Genomic DNA, 20,696 nt, shown 5'->3' on the forward strand with positions numbered 1-20,696 from the left:
TTCGGGTCCTTTGGTCACTGTTTTATCCATCCTCCTCTTCTCTTCGTCGTTTGCCTTTCTTCACCTTTTGTGGTTTCGTCCGTTCGGACAATGGCCAGTTCCTCTCAGCCTCAAGATCCAGCCCTCGGCCCGTGGTATACTACCATGGAGTCGCGCTTCGATCAGCACGACGCCGATATTCTGATAGATACTTTTGACATCCCCTCCGACCTTGAAATTATCTTACCCTCACCTTCCGCTCGGCCAAACAAACCGCGGCGCGGAGCTTTCTGTGTTTTCCGTGACCAATTCATAGCCGGTCTGCGATTTCCGATCCATCCCTTCATCGTAGAAGTTTGTAATTTTTTCAGCATTCCGCTCGGAAGCCTAGTCCCTAACACTTTCCGCCTTCTATGCGGCGGCGTCGTCTTGTTCAAAATCCACAACATTCCCCTCCGACCGGAGGTCTTCTATTATTTTTATTATCCTAAACAGTCCGAGCTGGGTACTTACATGTTCCAGGCTCGGCCCGGTTTAGTCTTCTTTAATAAATTGTCCTCTTCCAATAAACATTATAAAGTGTTCTATTTCTATCTTCGTTTTCTCGAACGGGCCTCCTTCCGAACCCAGTGGCAGGTCGAACCACCAACCTCCCCTGAGCTAAAGAGATTCAAGACCCGACCAGACTATCTTCACGCTGCCAACATGCTAGCCGGTCTGCGGTTTGACATCAACAAGTTCTTACCCGAAGGGGTAATGTACATATTTGTCCTGAGTCCGATCCGGATTCCCCTCCCGAGCAGCTTCGGTAAGAATTTTATTTAGGCATTTGCCTTGATTGCTAACTGATTTTCTCCTTTTTCCTTTGCAGCGGACATTGTCATGAAGTCCGTGATGGCCGGCATTCTGAAGAGGAAAGCGGCTGCGCTCGAGGCTGCAGCTGCCAAAGAGATGGAGCAACTGGGCATCACCCCGGTCGGCTCTAACGAAGGAGAGAGCGAGACGAACGCAGGGGAATCGGCAGCTCAGGCTTCTCTCCCGGAGCAAGCGGTTGATGCAACTTCTGGCCGAGAGCCTTCCATCCGGGAAGAAGACTCCACTCGGGAGGAAGAACGCCCTCTCCGACAAAAGAGGCGCCGAATGGAGACACCGCTTCGCTCGGCTACTTCCGCGGTCCAGCCGTCCGAATGGACCACCGTTGATTCTCGCGGCAAAGACCCAGTGGTTGAGGCAATTTCGTCCGATCGGACCCCATCCCAGCTGGATACGTCCGCGGACCCCCTCGAGGCCATTCCTGTCAGCGCCCTTCCGCCCGCTCCCCGCCAAGTCCAACGCTCGGCCATTTTGTCGCAATTGTCTGCACCGGCCTCCGATCCGTCCCCAGCTTCTGCTCAGACAACTCCCGGTCGGCGTCGTACCATCAGGGACTCCTTGCATCTCCCCATCGAAGAATTGATGCCAGAGTCCGATCGGCCAACCGCGCCCGAGCACATGATCACAATGAAGGGGCCTCTAGCCGAAATGTGGGCCGACGCTCGGGCACGCGTCGCTATGATTCCACTCAGCAATCTGGCCAACAGCCACATGCAGCAGACCACTGGGGTAAGCGTATTTTCTCAAGTCCTTTACGCATTCTTTCTGATCGGCTATTAATAATTTTATACATGTCAGAGATGGTTAGAAGAGATTGCCGTCTGCAACCGTCTGGCCCTGGTGGACGAAGAATTAAAGAGGCTGAAGGTTCCGGGCGGCCCATCCGGCTCCCAAGGCCCCTCATACTCCGAGCTGCAGAAAGAGCTCAAGAAGATCCAAGATCGGTTGGCGGCCGAGCAAAAGAATACAGCCGATCAGACCCATATTCTGGCCGAACTTGAGTGCCAGGTCAAATCACTGGACCGAAAAATAAGCCTGGCAACCGAGCGGAAGAAAACGGCTATCTCCGATCTGGAGAAGAAAAATGTCGAGGCTCGGGGCTTGGTGCAACGAGTCAAAGAGCTAATGGAGTAGCTGGATGGCGAGAAGGCGAGTCGCTCGAGCGAAGCGATCAAGCATAAAGACGAGCTGAATAACTTGCAGGAGGCCCTTGACGCTTCCCAAGCCCTCTTCAAAGAGTATCAAAAGGTCGAGCCAGGCCGGATCGCAGCACTCAAGCAGCAGCACATCCGCTCGGACGAATTCTCTGAAAAGGTCTACAAGCGGATGTATACCACATTTGGGTTGGCCATTACTGCCACGACTAACTACCTGAAGTCTAAGGGTTCCCGACTCCATAGTTATCCCGGCCGAAGACTATGTAGCGCTTCTCTCCTCCATCCCGAAGACCGTTTATGATTTTCTCAAGTAGTGCCCCTTGTGACCCTTCCGATCGGCCATAAGGGCCTAATTTGTAATGAAGACATGTCGTATTTTTAGTAACTTGCTCTTTCTTTTCCTTCTTCTTTTTTTTTTCAATGCTTGTGCCTTCCGATCAGCTTGCGAATTACTGTCGTTCACGTTTCCCCCTTCTTTCTTCTTCGTTAATCGATTCACGAAGTATACTACATAACCGGGTCGCTCGTCTGAACGCCCCCCACTTCTTTAAATAGGATTCACGAAGTACCTTTGGTTACTTGGCCGGTCGGCCAAACGACTCACACGCCGACCTCTTTATTGTCTTCGTCCGGCCGGAGGGTTTATAGTCACCGGTCCAACTCTTGATATTTAACGTCGAAGCTCGACGGTCTTCAGGCCGGAGGGTTTATAGTCGCCGGTCCGACTCTCGATATTTAACGTCGGAGCTCGACGGTCTTCCGGTCGGGGGGTTTATAGTCGCTGGTCCGACTCTCGATATTTAACGTCGGAGCTCGACGGTCTTCCGTCCAGAGGGTTTATAGTCGCCGGTCTGACTCTCGATATTTAACATCGGAGCTCGATGGTCGTCCGTCCGGAGGGTTTATAGTCGCCAGTCCGACTCTCGATATTTAACGTCGGAGCTCGACGGTATTCCGTCCGGAGGGTTTATAGTCGTCGGTCCGACTCTCGATATTTAACGTCGGAGCTCGACGGTCGTCCGGCCGGAAGGTTTATAGTCGCCGGTCCGACTCTCGATATTTAACGTCGGAGCTCGACGGTCGTCCGACCAGAGGGTTTATAGTCGCCGGTCCGACTCTCGATATTTAACATCGGAGCTCGACGGTCGTTAAGGCTAATTTCAACATGGACGTTCGGCAAATAATGCCAAATGCATTTTTTCACTTTGCTTCCTGCATTAAAAGGACATAGGCGACTAAGACATACATAAAATGAATTACATCGGCACACCTCTTACCCAACTCGGTACGGCTGGAGATGATTTGCACTCCATGGTCGATCCAGCCGCCGTCCGTCTTCATCCTCCAAATAATAGGCACCCGAGCGGAGCTTCTCGATGACTTTGAAGGGGCGCGCCCAAGGAGCCTCCAGCTTGCCCACGTCCCCGACCGGCTTTACTTTCTTCCACACTAGGTTGCCGACTTGGAATACTCTAGGGATCACGCGCCGATTGTAGTTCTGCTTCATTCTCTGCCGGTACGCCATCAGCCAGACGGACGCCTTGGCTCGCTCTTCGTCAATCAAGTCCAACTCCATCTGTGTATTGATGTAGGGTAGCTGTGTTGTCGAACTTACCCAGATAGTCGTCCGAATCGGTGGTGCCGTTGTATTCCCCGATCGCCGGGGGTACATAATGCTTTGGCAGAGGGTCCCGTAGGATGGCCTCTGAAAACTGCCAGTTGATCAGCTCAGGGGAGGCATCCGTTCGGGGAGCCTTGCCTTTTCTGTAGTCTCATCTGGGAGCCTCGTCGGATGAAGATCCTCTATCAAAGTTAGCTGGTGCGACTTCAGGAGGCGTACGGAATAGGGCCCGATGAAAGGGAATCGGGGCAAGCGGTGCTTCTCCTTGTATGTCGATTGGATCCTTATCTCGGCCCCATGCCGCTCGGCCTCCAGACGCTGACGTTGCTTGTTGCTCCGGTCGCTCGGCTTGCGTCTTCTGTTTCTGTTGCTCCAGACTCTGACTAGCCGTATGGATCTCTGGCGAACCTGCAAAGAAGTCGGGCCGGGAAGGGATTCCCGGCGACGACCCTCCGACGCTCAAGTCAGGCAAGAGGAAAACAGTGAAGTGGCTCTGAATATGAGAGATTGCGTACCTCCGGCGAAGTCTGAAGGCCCTTATATAGGGCTACGAGGAGGCTTATGCACACATATCGAGGTGTACACGTGTCCTCTTACCATACCTCAGTATGGGCTTACCAGAGGAACATGCATGACACCATACTGCTACAGTCTGAGCACCTCTCTGATGGGACTGCAGAACCTTCTGTCGTAGGCTTCTGCGTATGGCTTGATCGTTGAACATGTCTGTTGTCAGAGGATGTTCCCCAATGTCCCCTTGTCCTTTTGTCTCTTCTCTCCCCACGTCGAGCGTTCGGCCACTCGGCAGGAACATCATCCCAGTCGGGGTAGGTATCGGTCCGACCGGGAGGATTCTACTCCTGCTTTATTCCTCGGCCGAGCGGGCTACCCGCTCGGCCTGGCGACTCTGTTCGCCATGAGCGTCGGAAACCCGACTCCCCGTCGAGTTGTCTTTGATTCTTCTTGGGCTCGCTCGTCCGGTCGGCCTGGTATCCCTACTTATCCGATCAGCCAGACCTTAGGTTGACGATTTGACCTTTTGACCTCCACGTGGAGTTGACTCCCCTCCGGAGGGGGTCCCCTGACCTTACTGCCGGATCAACTGGATTCTTTATGAGGGCTATGGCAGATTTGTTGTCAACAAATAAAGTTACCGGCTTTGGCTCTATACCTGTTAATTCATTGGCAAGGCTCCTCAACCACAAAGCATGGCAGGCCGCAGTTGTGGCTGCCATGAACTCTACCTCACAAGATGAAAGCGCCACTGTCTTCTGCTTCTGTGAGTTCTGGGACACCAAACTTTCATTAAAATAGAAAGTCATTCCACTTGTGCTTTTCCTTCCATCGAGATCGCCAACTAAGTCACTGTTCGAGTAGCCGAATACACGAATTTCTTGGGGTCCCTTTATGTAAGCAAGTCCAAAATAGATTGTACCTTTCAAATACCTGAGAATTTGTTTGACCACCTTGTGATGCATGATTGTAGGCCTCTCCATGTATCTACTCGTCATTTCGACAGAATATGATAGGTCTGGCCATGTGTGTAACAAATATCTCAAACAACCAATGATGCGCTGATACTCCGTGGTGTCAACTGGAGTCCCTTCCAAGTCTTTATGCAGCTGTGTCTTGGGTTCCATTGGATGCTTTGTGGAATTGCAGTCTGTCATCTTGAACTGAGATAGAATTTTCTTGGCATAAGCTGATTACCTAAGTAAAATTCGGCTCTTCTGTTGCTCCACTTCAATCCTTAAGTAGTAGGAGAGAAGACTCAAATCACTCATCTCAAATTCTGTCATCATTTGTTGTTTGAACTTGTTGATTTTTTCTATGCTACTTCCTGTCACGATGAGATCGTCGACATACACTCCAACAAGTATCCTTTCTTCTCCTTCACCTCTTGTATATACTGCATGTTCTTGAGAACATTTTTTGAAGCCAAGCTCTTCCAGACTCCTGTTCAAACGCATGTTCCAAGCACGTGGAGCTTGCCGCAGTCCATAGAGGGCCTTGGACAATCTGTATACCTTATGTTTCTGATTTTGTACTTCAAACCCTTCTGGTTGAGTGACATATATTTCATCTTCTAACTCTCCGTTAAGAAATACTGACTTCACGTCTAGATGTTGTACCTCCCAGCTTTGATTTGCCGTAAGCACAATAATGACTCGAATAGTGCCAAGTCTAGCGACAGGCGCAAACACTTCTTCAAAGTCAATGATGAGCTTACTTGTAGCTTGCCATGCCTTGGATCAAATAGATGATGAGCTTTGCAGCCTTCCTCGACACCCAAGTATACCATGGGTGAGCTTCTGTCGTCAAGTTTCTTGAGGTGAGGGGCTGTATTTTTCACATATGCAACACAACCGAACACTCTCAAGTGGGCGAGATGTGACTTTCTCCCCATCCAAGCTTCAAATGGCGTGCGCTCTCCTAGCGCCTTAGTTGGGAGACGGTTTAATAGATAGACAGCATGTCTAACCGCCTCTCCCCAGAACCTTATCGACATATGTGTACCCTTGAGGAGAGATCTTGCCATGGCCATCATGGTGCGATTACGGCGCTCCACAACACCATTTTGTCGGGGGTGTGTAGGGATCCGTGAGATGTCGCTCGATTCCTTGATTTTCACAGAACTGAGTGAACTCCATGGATAGAAACTCGCCGCCCCGATCTGTCTGGAGTGTTTTGATCTTGTATTCAGTCTTGGTCTCCGTCAATAATTTAAACTTCTTGAATGCTCGGAATGCATCATTCTTTACTGCCATCGACCTTGTAAAATCATCAACAATCAGAAGGAAATACTTGTTACAGGCTAGTTTACATGGTGAGATTGACCCACAAATATCAGCATGGATAAGTTCCAAAGGCTTCTCCGCTCTAAAGTTTGCTTGGCACGGGAATGACGACCTTGCATGCTTGGCGATCACACACACCTTGCAAAGCTTGTTCGGCTGGGACAATAGAGGCACATCAACCACCAATTTCTTCTCCCCTAACAGCTTCAAGTCATGGAAATTGACATGTCCGAGCCTTGTATGCCATAACCAGGTTGGGTCTTCTAGGCTTACTAGGAGACAAACTTGCTTGAATGTCTTCAAGGTTATCTTGTACAAGCGATTTGTGTTCGCTTTACCAGCATCAAGAGCTTCCCGCTCCTATCAATCACCTTCATGGTATCTCTTTCCATGTGTACCTCGTTCCCAGTTTCTGTCAATTGACCGAGATTTATGATATTACTACAAAGTTTCGGAATGTAGTATACCTCGTGGAGAGCCTTCCGATCGCCGTTCTTGAAACTTCTCGCGATGGCCAGTCATGTGGTTGCTGACACCGTTGTCAAGGTACCAGACGTCTTCATCTCCTTTTTTAACGCCACTGTACATCTTCGGTAGCAACCTATCTTCACTGAGCAAAATGGTATCCTGCCGCTCACGCCTAGTGTCAGACTCCTCGTGGGACACGATCATCATCAGTGCTGGCTCTTCATCGGTGGCACAAGTGAGGTGAGGCTCATCATCACGCCGCTTGTTGTAGCATTCGGACGCATAATGCCCCATTTTCTTGCAATTGAAACACTTTATATGTTTCTTGTCTCGAGTGCCACTGTTGTTGCCGCTAGTCCCTCCTGCACTGTCTTGGTGTTACGTACCACGACCATGACCGCGCCCTCGCCCACGTCCACGCCATTTGCCACAACTAGGGTTGCTGGACCCATGCCCCTTTCCTCCTGACGAAGTATCCACGTTGCTCCCCTTCTGTCGCATTTGTCATTCAACATGAGTAATTAGGAGCTCTCCTTCAGTGTCGTTGGTGTTGGCGTGTAATCGTAATGTTTGTTCCTCGTATGCCTTCAGTCGCCCAATAGTCTCCTTAAATTGTATCGTCTCAAGGTCGTGAAACTGCTCAATACCGGCAACAATAGGGAAGAATTTATCAGAGACAGAATCGAGTAACTTCTTTACCAAAGATGAATCTTCAAGAGTGGCACCAAGAGTGGAGAACTTGCTGCTCATAGCATTGAGTTTGCCAGCAAACTCATCAATCGTGTCGGTCTCCTTCATCCGGAGGGCGTCAAACTGGCTCTTCAACGTTTGTACACGTGCCTTCTTCACTCGATCACTTCCAAGGTACCTCATCTTGAGGCTGTCCCAAACTTCCTTCGCCGTCTTCTTTTTTGCGATCTGGAGAAGTATGTCTTCGGGGGCACACTACAAGATGTATGCACGTGCCTTTTTATCCTTCTTTGCATCCACCTGGGCTCCTTCCACTGGCTCCACCGCCTCCTAGGCTCCCTGGGCATCAAGAATTGCCTCTGTCTTTATTGCCCACACAGTATAATTGTGAGGGCTTAGCATCGAATAGGGAAATGACACTCCGCCGTTCTCCTTCGCAGCAACTTGTGGGATGCCAGACATTTTTGTGGAATCGTGGATTTTTGGGTGTTCTATACTGCCAAGGCTCTGATACCAGATATTGGCTTAGAATCGATGAATAGCACACCCAAGGCACACACTAATATGTAAAAAAAAAAAAAAAAGAATAGAGCGAGGAAGAAGACAACTGATAGAATACTTTCTTAGAAGATGGAAAAATGAATTGAATGAATACACATCTCTAGGACCCTTTATATACACCATAAGACTAAGACTAATTCCAATGATTTATCCTAAAAATTAGGAAGACTAATTCCAGTACTTTATCCCTTAAAGCTAGGAAAGTTTATCACCACTAATACAAGGAAAAAAAAGAAAACCACGAAGCCAATAATCATGTTCAGATTATGCTCACACCTGGGAGATAAAGGATTTCGAGTTTTAGGGATCAAGGTCAGTTATGAATAATTCAGTCTTTCTAAGTCCAGTCTGCTATCATATAATTGGTGAAATAGATTAAAGGAATCATGCTTAGTGATCTCCAAATTACTCAAATTGGGTGTGTATAATGAATAACATAGATTGGGTACTTTGAGATTGATGGATCATATATCTCAAATTTATTTAAGTGCATGGCAGCCAGATTAAATTCAAATTGATCAACTTGTCCCAAGCTCCCGTCTCTAAGCCAGCAATCATCATTTATCCTTTACACTTGAGTCGAAATAGCTTTGCTTCTTATCATTTTAGCTTCAACAACATTTTGCCGGAGGTACAAGAACCAAAAGATTGTCAATTCTACCATCATCCATGAATTGAACAAAAGAAAACACACACAAAAAAAAGGATCGATGGATTAATTTTCTCCAACTAATTTGCAGCTTCACATTCATTCAGTAGCAATCTTCAAATCATCCTAATTTAGTTATCGAACTCACAAACGAGATTCCAAATCATCATCGGCATAGCATGAACGATCGCAGTATCTACTTGAGAACTCTATTTTGTGGACTGCCATAGAGATATCAAGGCCTGCAAAATGCTCCTGGATGATAAATTTCAACCGACTCTTAGTGATTTCGGTCTAGCCAAGTTCTTCCCGGAGGATCAAACCTGTCTTAGCTGAAGAAACTTTGCAGGTTAATTTGCATTTTAAAAGATGAAGTGGATTCCTGAGATCGTTTCAAACATTGTTTTTAGCACCGTCGAGGGTATTATTGTGCACCAGATTAATGTGCTTCAAGAGAAGAGCTTTCTGCAAAAGCTGGCATCTACAACTTTGGTATGCTGGAGATCATTCGTTTCAGAAAGAACACAGATATCTCTTCTAGTCAAGATGCAATATTTTTCAGAATATATAAGTTCGTGTCTCTCTTCCTTCACCATATCTGTATTGATCAAAATCCAAATTTCTGCTTGAATTTTTTTCCCTTTTCAGATATGGAAGCTGTATGAGGGATCAAGCCTGAAGAAAATAATGCTCTCAAATTTCTAATAGGAACAATGGAGAAAGAAGTAGCTGCCATATCTTCGACTCTGAAACCTAACATTTTTGGAGAGCGGGGCTAACTAGGAAGAGCATCAGGCTCCCATCACCCTAATTTATTCATATCCTTTTCCAGCAATTGCTTATATTTAGCTAAAAGATATAGATGAGATATATGATACAGTACCATATAGGTTGTGTGCTGAATTCAAATACCCGATTCAAGAAATGTTCCTTTGGATGGAAAACTACTTTAATCACCTGCTACTTCTCCTAGTACTAGCAAAAATGCCTTTACTTATATAAAAATCCCTATTTCATTAACACATTCAAACACAAAAAAGAATATTTTTTTAAATAAATATTTTTATAAATAAATTATTTTCCAATAATCAAACGTTTTAGTCACGTTGAAATAGGCCTAATAAAGACCATCTTTCTCCTCAAATCTAGTAAAAGCCTCTTGAAGGGTGGCACCTTTTGCCAAGCACGGGTATTAAAGCAACTTAATGTGAAAATAATATTAAGAAAAGTTTTTATAAAAAACATATAGCGAGAAAAGTTGACAATTACATCATGAAGCTCGTGGCGGATTATTTTACCATATTAAATCTCAGGATCGAAACTAAAAAAAATATGATGAACCTGAATTTCATAAATGATGACACGAGAGATTAGATATTTAGATTTTGATATTATGAAAGATTTTCTTCCTAATAGATAGCGGATACGAGAACGTTAGTTATCAGGATGAATCTCCATATGTGTTTTCCTAATTTATGTAGATGATCGGTTAGATATTTCATGGGAATAGACTTACCAATTTCAAAATTAGTCAAGTAAAAAGATTTGGATAGCTAGTGTCAACTTTAAAAAAAATTATTATTTATTTATCAACAAGTTGTGCCTGAAAATTAGGGATACGGCCTAATTTTTACTAGTGATTATTCAATTTCACTTAATTCGGTAGGATTGGTTGTTTTATGAAAAAATTGATTATCCAATTTTAATTAATTCTGTAGAATTGGTTCAATTTTATGGAATTTTTTTACTATTATTAGAATAGATAAAAATATTCATAACAATGATCCATCAATCTAGTATTCTAAAATCATTACTATTAAATAAAATTTATTAGTTAATTCGTGAGAGTTAAAAATTAGATCCTTGTAAATATGGAAAATTGAGAAAGCATCATATGTACAGCCCCTCTGCATTGTAATTTTTTAAAAAATAATTAATCAGGTTGGATAACGGGAAGTGCTCGTAGTGGGTAGTTCAGAAGCTCAACATCCTTTAGTTGTATGTTCTATTTGGAGAAAAAAAAATATACAAATTAGTCATAGCTGAAGCTCGGACCATGAATATCTGAATAACAACATGAATATTCTACCGTTGCACCATAACCCAGTACCCTTGCACTGTAATTCAGTCCTTATGGTGGATATGATTAAACTCTCTGAGAGGATATATTTAAATCTCGTGTGATTTAAAATGTTGATCGTGTGACAATTTTGTTCCCAACATGAACAAGCTTCGCTATAAAAGGAAAAATATTTTTATCAAACATAAACAAGCATACAACATAGATTAAAATAATCACACACTGTACTGGCTAGCTCTACGACGAATGCAAATCTTTATTGCCAGAAAAAGAAAAAGGGGGATGGCCGCTCAACTCAAGGCGTAGCAGAGCATTCCGGCGGCATTCCCTGGGGGAACCTCTTGGCATCGGTGCAGTAATTGTAGATCATGTAGTTCCTCTGCACCCACCTCATCCTCCTCAGGCTCGTCGCGTCGAACTCCTGCCACATCCACGAACTTCCGCGGGCGGAGCAAGCGGTGGCGCCTCCGCCGGCGGCAGGCCACACGCACCCATTGGCCTCGTAGCCTTTGAACGCCGCCGCGAAAGGTGCCTGTGACCAATCCGCCTTCACCATCCCGCCCCTCGTCGCCCAGTCCTCTGCCGCCCACAGGCTCGCGTACACCCGTATCGCCTGCCTCTTCGGGTACGCCACCCCCTTCGCCTCCATGTTCTTGAACTCTCTGATCGGCGTCCCGTCCACGTAGAAACTGCAGCGCAAAAAAAATCTTAATAAATCCTTGGTTCGAGTTTTCCTCAGAAATGTACGCTGATAATTAAGTGATCAGACTCACACAATGTGTTTGGGATTCCACAAAATGGAGTAGGTGTGGAAATCCATGGTGGGATCGAACCAGAGTTTGAACTGCTCCTCTCTGTTTCCCCTCCCCTGCGTGAACACGTTGGTGTGGAGAGTGTAGGGGTCGCCGCTGAGATTTCCCAGGAACTCCAGATCGATCTCATCGTGCATTTGCCCTTGAGAAGATAACTGCAACATATACAACCCAATTAATTCGATTTTTTCATTTTTAGAGTTCCAATAACGATGGGAATTCTAATCTCTCACATACATAGAAGGTGGTGACGGTGCCTGCAGAATTTCCCGGAATGAGTTTGAGCTGCACGTCGAACCTGCCGTAAATGTATTGGTTCTTAGACTGGAAGCCGGATCCGGAGCTCTTGTCGAGGGAGAGCGTGATGAGTTGTCCGGCGTTGAGGATTTTTCCGCGGCCGTTACCCCAGGTGATGTCAACTTCCCGGTTGAAATTTCCGGGCATTGCCGTGCTTGTAGAAGAAATGGCAAGCAACACAAAGTAAAGAGAGAAGAGAGCGGACGCCATGAGCATGAGCTTAGGTATTTGAGTTGAAGAAGAGATCGAGTGATCTGCGCTTGTGGGTAAAGTGGGTGAGGGAAGGCTGGGATATATATAGGGAAGGGAAAGGCAGGATTGGGGAAGGTTCCTTGTGAAGATGATCTAGGAATGAGCTGGCTCCAGTACTTGGAGATCCTGTATCTGCAACTTTGCTTTTCAGCGGCTTTTGCTTGTCATTGTTGGTTTCATTTTGTACTATTTTGTAGTTTTGTGCGACGCTTTGCTTTAAATTTTTTCTTATAGTTTTCATCTGGTATATTAATGTATATGTATATTGATTGGATACGTATGTGATTGCATGAAAGTAAATAAATAAATTAAACAGAGACTAGCTCCTTGTGTTGATGCAATTGAAATTTGAAAAGAGATAGATTGAACATTTTCAGATTTTGTATATAGATATAAAACGTGTTTAATGCCTATTTTCACTAAGAGACAGAGTTTAGACATTCGATACAAGTGTAATCAAGATCTTGAGTATGATTCATCTGTATTATAAGACAAGTTTTTGCCCAAATGTGATAGAGGATCTAATTTTATTGAGCCTTTTCTATCTAGGAAAAATCTCAAGTGGGTGTTGGAAGCAGTACGAAGATGGAACCTTGTTTTGAGCGTGAATCACTTTCCTTAAGGAAATTTTGCCCCCACTATGTTGCTGCCGGATTTTAGTGACAAATTCCCTCCAGGATACTCAAAACAACATAGAATCTATAGACAACAATTCTATAGATTCTCCCAAGACAAACTAGAGAATAAAAAGTGATTACCGAGAAGATGTTAAAAGGATGTATTTATAGTGAACAATGCAACCTTTGAGAAAGGTTGTGGAGACACTTATTCATGAGCGGACACGTTAACTGTCACATCTGTTCACCAAAAATTCAAAATTAAATTCATTCCGAATTTAATATTTGTGTGCCCATGTGCCCACATGCCCCAAGTGCTCAAGTGCCCATCTTTGACATATATATATAAATATGCTCCACTTGGTTACCAAGGTCACCAATTAAATACAACACACTTGATGCACATCCTTTAATAAGTCCATCAAACATCTTCATTCTTTTCAATGTGGGACTAAACATATATCACTATTTCAACAGTGGGCGACTTTATCCATAAATTAAGCACGAGCTTAGTTGAGCCAGAGTCGGAGAGATTTATTAGAAATCACTTGGGAATATCGCCATAGAATTTCAAAAGAGCGAAGTAGCAAATGAAATATGTTCTTCGGGCTTGAAGGGACTGCACTGAGAAACTCTGTGAACTTGTCAGATCAAAGCGTGAGTTAGACCTAGTCTACAACAGAAGAGAGTGAACGATCTCTCATGGACGATGAGAACCCAGAACACTTGAAATCCAAGCTCATCGTGCCATAACCATTAATTACGCGACATTTTCTAATTAGATAACGCGAGTTCAATCTGGTTCTTTGTCGCCATCTTGAAGTTTGTGTTGCAGGTTTTCATCTTGACGTGTGTGCCATGGTTGTTGTAGTGTCTCAAAACACGTCAAATGGCATCTAGAGACACCATAAATTCTGCCGCGAGCAGGATTTTGTTTTCTCGGAGAGATCTTGATTTTCAAAGAGCATGTATCGAGAGCTTGTCATGCATGGTGAAGATGTCTGAGAGAGTTTTAGTACATAGTGCATGTTTCGGTTAAGAATATGAGTCCGACAAAGATCAATTGAGATGTTATCGATATTGATGGAGAGACGACTTGGATACTCCTAATATATGTGCACAGGAAAATGCCCCCCCCCCCACATAGTATTGAAAGACGGCGATGACGAAACCGACGGTACTTAGGCTCTATGTACACTCAGACAAGTACCCGAAATATTAAATACCAGAAATCAGATGAAAAGTCCCCAGCGCAGGCCCTCCGATACTCAAGTAAAGTACTTTTTCTCCATAAGAACAAGGAAAAAGAACTGTAGAAGATGAATGTGAATGTACGCGTACTTGGCTAAGGGAAAAGACCTCCCTTTTTATATGATAATGCGTACCTCTGGAGGCTGACCAATGTCAAAGAATGTTAGGTGGCAGGGGATTGTCAGGTGATGGAGGACACGTGGAACCCTCTCATTGGTTAAAGGAATGTTCCATTCACAGATGAAAGTAGATCATCCGAATATTTCCTGACGCATGACAGTTATTCTTTGACAGACGGTTATGATTCCCTGTCCTTGTTGTCGCCTAGTGCTTCTATCCCGCCCGAGTTTAGCTATGGACCGCTCGAGATGACCGTTCGGATAAGTCATTTGTTTTGAGTCTTGATAAGAGAGACGAGCTAAGGTACGAGCCCCACCCTTCTTGCTGGGATCGCTAAGGATCGACTGAGAGTATCAGGCCTAACTGTGGGCTCAGGCTGAGGAAACCCGTCCAGTCGGGAAAGGTCAGGGCTTACTCCATGCTACATCTTATATCTATGATCTAGGGCTCTAATCTATTTGTATCCGACCGGGAATTATGCGACTGATGACGTTGAGTAGTCTAACTTCTTTTTCCTAACTACTGACTGTCACATCCCTTTGACCTCTAATCATCCTTGATTATTACGCCATCTCAATTTCTGACTGTATAACCTTATCAAATTTCACCTTTATGCATGGTATCAGTGCAGATAATGCACGATCTACCATTGTTGGTGTCTGGACGTCAAACTAGTACGGTCTTGGACGGGTTAAGCAGGTAACTCAATTCTATTTCTTAGGAAATATTATACAGATAGCATGCAGTCCATCTCAGCTGACGGACTCAATGCCAAAGAGAGACGAAAGGACAGGGTGACAGGATCACAAGCAACTCGTCGTTTTGTACTCTGCTTGCTTTCATCGAACCAAACCACTGTTGAGATCATGAGATGTGATTAAAGCCTATTGCCCGTGAGCATTACGAACAGACCGTGGTAAGCATCAAATCTGTGGATCCCCGAGCCAATCTATATTGGAGAAGAGCTTTTCTAATATATTTAGTAGGTGATAATTAATGTGAAATGGAGTTGGCGTCTCTCCAAAACAGGCTAGCGTACGAAGAGCTAATTTACCTACACGCTTGTGTATCTTTATCACTTAATTAGCATTAGTGGAACCGATGATATGTTATTAGGATAAGCAAAAGAATTCAACTTTCACAAGTTCAATTAATAGAATCTCTGAATGGTGTTATAGCTGTAACGCATGATTGCATCGTAGAAAGGACTTGGCCAAAGCTAACAATTTTTTGAATTTCTAGGACCATTATCATGTATAATGGATGTAGATAAGAAATTTAAAGATCTCAAATTGCGTAAACAGAAAAGATGCTAAGTCTATAGGGCCCGTGATACTAATATAACATCCCAAAACAATGAGACGAGGACAACAATTAAGTGGAGGGATTAGGAAAAGATTTAAACAATGCTAAGTCTGAAGCTTTAAACAAAAAGATATATACTGCACGAGCTGCCTATAAATTATCTGTCACACAAGTATAGTCTTGCAATGATGGATTTGGCGATAGAATTTGTTCCACTTACGAAATGAGTAAAAAAACCTTGCACTTGCACCTTAAAGAAATGATATCCAGGAGTAGGTAGAAACACCAATAATAGTGTATGATCTATAAGCTTTAGGTACAAAAATAATTATTCTTATGAATGATTCAGTTGTACTTTAGCTTAATCGCATTGCCGATGTCTAAAAACATCCAGCAATTAAAATTACCAATGTTACAAGGGACGAGTCAAGTTGAAAACATACTGTCAAATAAATAACGCTCAAAGTTGATTTTTTACATCTGAAAGATCACCTTAATTGACCAATGTGAAACAGGATCCATATAGGCTGAATCATGGTTCCTAGGACGGTTAAGTAAATGAATACTTTTCTCTTAAAAAACAGTGTTTTTGCAACTGATCAGGGGGTGCTTGGGAGTTCATACAAGTGATTTGCTAACAGCCACAAATGCAAGGTTATATTGTACAGCGTCAGCATGAGCACCAACAAGATATCACTTCTAGTTGGATCCAGTCTAGAGCCAAATCCTAGAACAAACAAAACGTCAGAAAATGCTAATTAACTTGGCCTGTATCAAACATGAACAAATGTTTGCAATCTTACAGTTTATAAGGATTTCTGTATCAATACAGACAAAATGTATTTAGAAAGATGGGTTCACTCTGTTTAGAAAAATATGATACTAATACGTTAAATGTATTTAGACGATTTCACTTTCAATGGATTAGACATGTGTACTATGCTAACAAAGACGATTTCAATACATCATTAGATTGTCTTCTTGGAAAGACCAACTTTACTGGTCTCTGGTTTCGCATGAGAGTCTACTATGCATCTCTTACCCGAACTAGTGCTATTAATTACAAGAAAGAAAGTTCAAAGCACATGTTAATATTTCTAGAAAACCAAAACAGCAGCATCTAGCCAGCCTCCCTTAAAAGCAATAGAAAAAAAAATTGCGCTTTTAACATAGTTCTTACTGCCTTCGTGGGCGCATGACACAGAATGGTGGGAGGCTATAGGGGAATTGTGGAATAAACATGATTCTTTGAAATAATGTACATAAGTGATACATAGATTTTTATTTCTCAATCTCTTAAAATTCCTCAAATGTTATTCTAACAATGTAATATGGGCTCTTTAACTAGACGACCAAAACAGTTGGGATAAATTCGACATGATGATCACAACAACTAGAAGAGCCCCCACACAAAAAAAAACTATAATTAATATAATAAAAATAAATTTAATTGGTGCAAAATCACTACTAGCATAGCTTTTATAGAGCATAATGGATGATAAAGATCACATAGACAGCCCAATTTATTGTCACAATTGGTGCAAAATAATCCAACTGTGTATTTTACTTTTACTGTTTCTCGGTCACAATTCCTTAATCTGTTACATATGTCATAAACATTAACCTAATAACACAAACTAACAATGATATCATTTGCATGTAGATTACAGAATTTGAAGCATAGCACATGAGAAATGCAATCGTATGCAAAAATTTCCAGGCAAGACAGAACTTCAAAGCATATCGTAACTGGTAATTTCATTCTGTACAAGAAATTGATGAAACAAGGATGGTGAGGAACCGAGGATTCACTTGAATTATACTAAACTATGATTGCATTAGGTTAAATAATTGTGTTATGGACTAGTGGACATTTTAGAAAGAAAATGAGGGCTACATGATATGGAATACCAATATATTTTTACATATAATTTATCCAGAGAAAAGTAAAATAAAAAAGTGAAAACTGGGCTGCTTAGACCAAAGGAGTATGAAGAACAGATAAACAAAAAACATCTTAATAGCCTCAGTTGTTTGAGCTCAATCAATTTGCTTGTGATTTGTGAAGATTTGTAATAAACATCAGATAATAGGCATTAATCCATCTCCTCAAAGTTCATACTGAAAGATAAAATGCATAGTGGAAAACCAAAGATTAGTACTCAAAAGAAAAGATAAATAAAGGCAGAGAAGAAATCAAACTCAGATTTACAGAGCTTGAATACACGTTAATTTTTCTTTGTTGTATGCAAACTTTTCCCTGACAGTTCCAGGTGGAATATCCTTCTTAAGAGCAACATCTTTTGTTGCAGCACATGGAGGTAAACTAGAGCTCCATGACAACAGAGGATTATTATTTGCCTTCGCAATCTCCTGACTAGTGGTTTACCCATTACCACTTTCCATTTTCATTTGCATTATCACCTATACTTTTTGCTCATTTCAATAAGCTTACCATTATTGTTGATGATGCTCACTTCAAGAGAAACTTCCTCAAATAGTCTCAGTAGAATTGAAATCATAGAATCAATCATTTCATGAGTTTTCATCAATATTCCCATTCAAGCTCTCACCTTTATTTTTTAAGTACCAGTCTTTTTGGTTCAACATAGCTATCAGTAAATCTAAAGTCTCATTTTTTCTCTATCCTTTTTCTCTTAAGGCCATCTGTGAATTTCTTCCTCTTCTTGCATCATTAATTCTGCTAACTTAAATTTCTCCTAGAATTAGCATAGGACTGGAAAAGGAACCAATTTTCCCTAAAACATAAAGTACTTTATTCTTGACACTGCAAAGCTTGCAGACTAGGCAACCCTCCCTGAGATTAACCCCATTTGAAATATACTGGCACATACTATTGAACTTCTGGATAGGCTGTATATGTAGACCTAATAGAGATCCAGGACTATGAGTATGAAGTGAGGTTTCTTATGAGTATAATCATAAATATAAAACGACATGAAAGGAAAACAAAAAAATTATGTGAATAAAGTAACAAAAAAGAAAAGACAATGTAAATGGTGTTGGTGCAGTTTCAATCCTTCAAATGGCATCTTAAGCTCATAGAATTTTCCTTGTAAAGCTAAGTAACAAAATGGAAAGAGTCAAGAACTCGATCAGTAAGGTGTGACTTGTCACAGATAAATTGAACATGATATAATCACAGTCCAGCACTCATACCAGAAATGATGACATGATAAAGGAAAAGTAACTAAATTCCAAATATATGAAAAATGAAGGCAGAGAAGGAAACAAACCAAAGCATGGAACCATAAACAACAAAATCAGGCCAATCTACACAGAGCGACTTTGCAGCTTTCTAAGGCGCTTGATGGCTGAAGGACTCTTAACAGCAATCCTGATCTTCTTTACCGAGCTTGTTTTCGCCTTCATTTTCTTAACTTTAGAAGATGTTTCCTTGATAGGTCCTGGAGGAACGCCCTTCTTAAGAGCACTACCTTTTGGAGTAACAGATGGAGGTAATCTCAAACTCTGTGGAGGCAGAGGGCTATTTGGCTTCCAGACCAAGTTACTCTTCATCGAAAACCTCACCTTCTTACCACTTTTTCCCGTAATACTCCCAGAGTTAGGACTGCTTCCATTTTCATTGGCTCCTGCAGATATAGCCTTTGTTCTTCTCTTCTTTACAGCAATCTTAGCTATCGGTGTGGTTGGTGAAGCACTCATTTGATCGCTTCCATTAAGGATGCTGGCTTCAGCAGCAGCCTTCTCAAATTGTCTCTGCAGGTTTGAAATTACAGACTCATTAAAATCAATCGTTTCATGGGTTTCCATCATATCCCCATTCTGAATCCCAGCATTAACTACATCGACCTCACTACTTGGTTCAACAACATAACTCTCCGAAACAGAATCTAAAGATTTCATTTTATCAGTCTTTTTCTTTTTCCTCTGATCAGCATCTGAAGATGCCCTTGGTTTCTTCCTCTTCTTAATTTGTTTGTCATCTGGGTTACCTTCAATACCTTCATTCTTAATTTCAGCCTGCTCAATGCTTTCTATAACCACGGTACCACTCACATCCTGTGAGCACCCATTATCCAAGAACTCGGCTGAGATATGCACTCCAGATTTTTCTAAATCGTTCTCCAACTTAAGAAAACCTTCATGCAAATTAAACAAAATTTTCCGATTTGCTTGTAGAGTTTCCAAAGCTGAAGCTGCATCAAAGAACATCTTCGAAAGTGCTAGCGACAAAGTAATCTTTCCAAGTTTCTCCTCTTCAGTGTTCAACTCCACCTGACTTCCAGCTTTCATCAGATTCAGCAACTTCCTGCCGTTCTCAAGGAACCGATCAAACATGTTTATCTTTATCTTATTCACAAGTATCCTATCCGCAGATTTTTCCAACACTAAAATAAAGGGCTTCAGCACCAAGTCTAGTGTGTCCACAAGAAGAGGAAGGAGATCATTCGTCTCGTCCAAGAAGGCCTCCGATAGATGGTACTTGACCCCATTGGCTAAGTAATTGTCGCCTGCAAGAAGCGATTTTTCCAATAATATTCCCATCATCCGGCTGACGAGGTCGGGATCCCATCCTTTCTTCCTCAGCAGCAAGAAAGCATGCCGTAGGAACTTCCTAATAAGAAGGTAGAACTTGTCAAGGCGTAGGAAATCGATGCCACCCCACTCCCGTCGGATGGTAACGAGGAAGGCCTCGAAGTATCTGAAGGCAAGGGGCGGAGGCAGGGTTTCAACAAGAGCGGCGAGGCGGCCGGCGAGTTCGGCCTGGACGGGAAGCTTGTCTGCGTGCCAGAAGCAGTAGAAGAGACCCTTCCAGACTTTGATCAGGTCGGCATCCGTGACGGCGTCGTTAGGTTGGCGGCAGATCCAGGAAGAGAAGGCGCGGACGGCGCGTTCCCGAGCGACTCTGTTGCAAGACGCAAGACGTTTCGCGATGATGGCGCCGGTAAGGAGGGCGTCCATTGGCGCCGCCACCACAAGTAACGGATCTTTACGAGATGGCCTTGAAAAGCCCCTTGGCTTGAAGCCCTAAATCAGGGCATATTAAGAGAAGAGACCAGAGGAGGCGAGAAAGCTACGAAAGGATCCGAGAGATCGGAATTGTGTTTCCTATAATAATGAAACGGGCCGTGTGGTGACATCCTCTGTCTCTCTACGCGGCCCAGGCCCAAGCCCGGCCCG

General features: G+C 43.2%; 2 protein-coding genes across 2 annotated transcripts; both read right to left on the reverse strand.

The window, feature by feature from the left end:
- Positions 1-11,034: 11,034 nt before the first annotated feature.
- LOC122000819 (xyloglucan endotransglucosylase/hydrolase protein 22-like) lies at positions 11,035-12,247 on the reverse strand. The gene is made up of 3 exons (XM_042555285.1): positions 11,926-12,247; positions 11,650-11,843; positions 11,035-11,565 (listed from the first exon to the last, which is right to left on the reverse strand). Exons 1-3 carry the CDS (start codon positions 12,199-12,201, stop codon positions 11,172-11,174), a joined length of 864 nt encoding a protein of 287 aa, XP_042411219.1. The 5' UTR covers positions 12,202-12,247; the 3' UTR covers positions 11,035-11,171.
- Positions 12,248-15,831: 3,584 nt separating this feature from the next.
- Positions 15,832-20,598, reverse strand: LOC122000818 (ribosomal RNA processing protein 1 homolog). Its single transcript, XM_042555284.1, has 2 exons — positions 18,788-20,598; positions 15,832-16,257 (listed from the first exon to the last, which is right to left on the reverse strand). The coding sequence occupies exon 1, from the start codon at positions 20,475-20,477 to the stop codon at positions 18,825-18,827; it is 1,653 nt and encodes a 550-aa protein (XP_042411218.1). The 5' UTR covers positions 20,478-20,598; the 3' UTR covers positions 15,832-16,257; positions 18,788-18,824.
- Between the last annotated feature and the right edge of the window lie 98 nt (positions 20,599-20,696).

The sequence above is a fragment of the Zingiber officinale genome, chromosome 7A, assembly GCF_018446385.1.
Source record: "Zingiber officinale cultivar Zhangliang chromosome 7A, Zo_v1.1, whole genome shotgun sequence".
NCBI classification, from domain to species: domain Eukaryota; kingdom Viridiplantae; phylum Streptophyta; class Magnoliopsida; order Zingiberales; family Zingiberaceae; genus Zingiber; species Zingiber officinale.

Coding starts and splice junctions, on each gene's coding strand:
- LOC122000818 (XM_042555284.1), bottom strand. CDS start 20,477: ATGGACGCCCTCCTTACCGGCGCCATCATCGCGAAACGTCTTGCGTCT.
- LOC122000819 (XM_042555285.1), bottom strand. CDS start 12,201: ATGCTCATGGCGTCCGCTCTCTTCTCTCTTTACTTTGTGTTGCTTGCC. Junction 11,844..11,925: donor GCACCGTCACCACCTTCTAT/GTATGTGAGAGA, acceptor TATATGTTGCAG/TTATCTTCTCAAGGGCAAAT. Junction 11,566..11,649: donor TGGAATCCCAAACACATTGT/GTGAGTCTGATC, acceptor TTTGCGCTGCAG/TTTCTACGTGGACGGGACGC.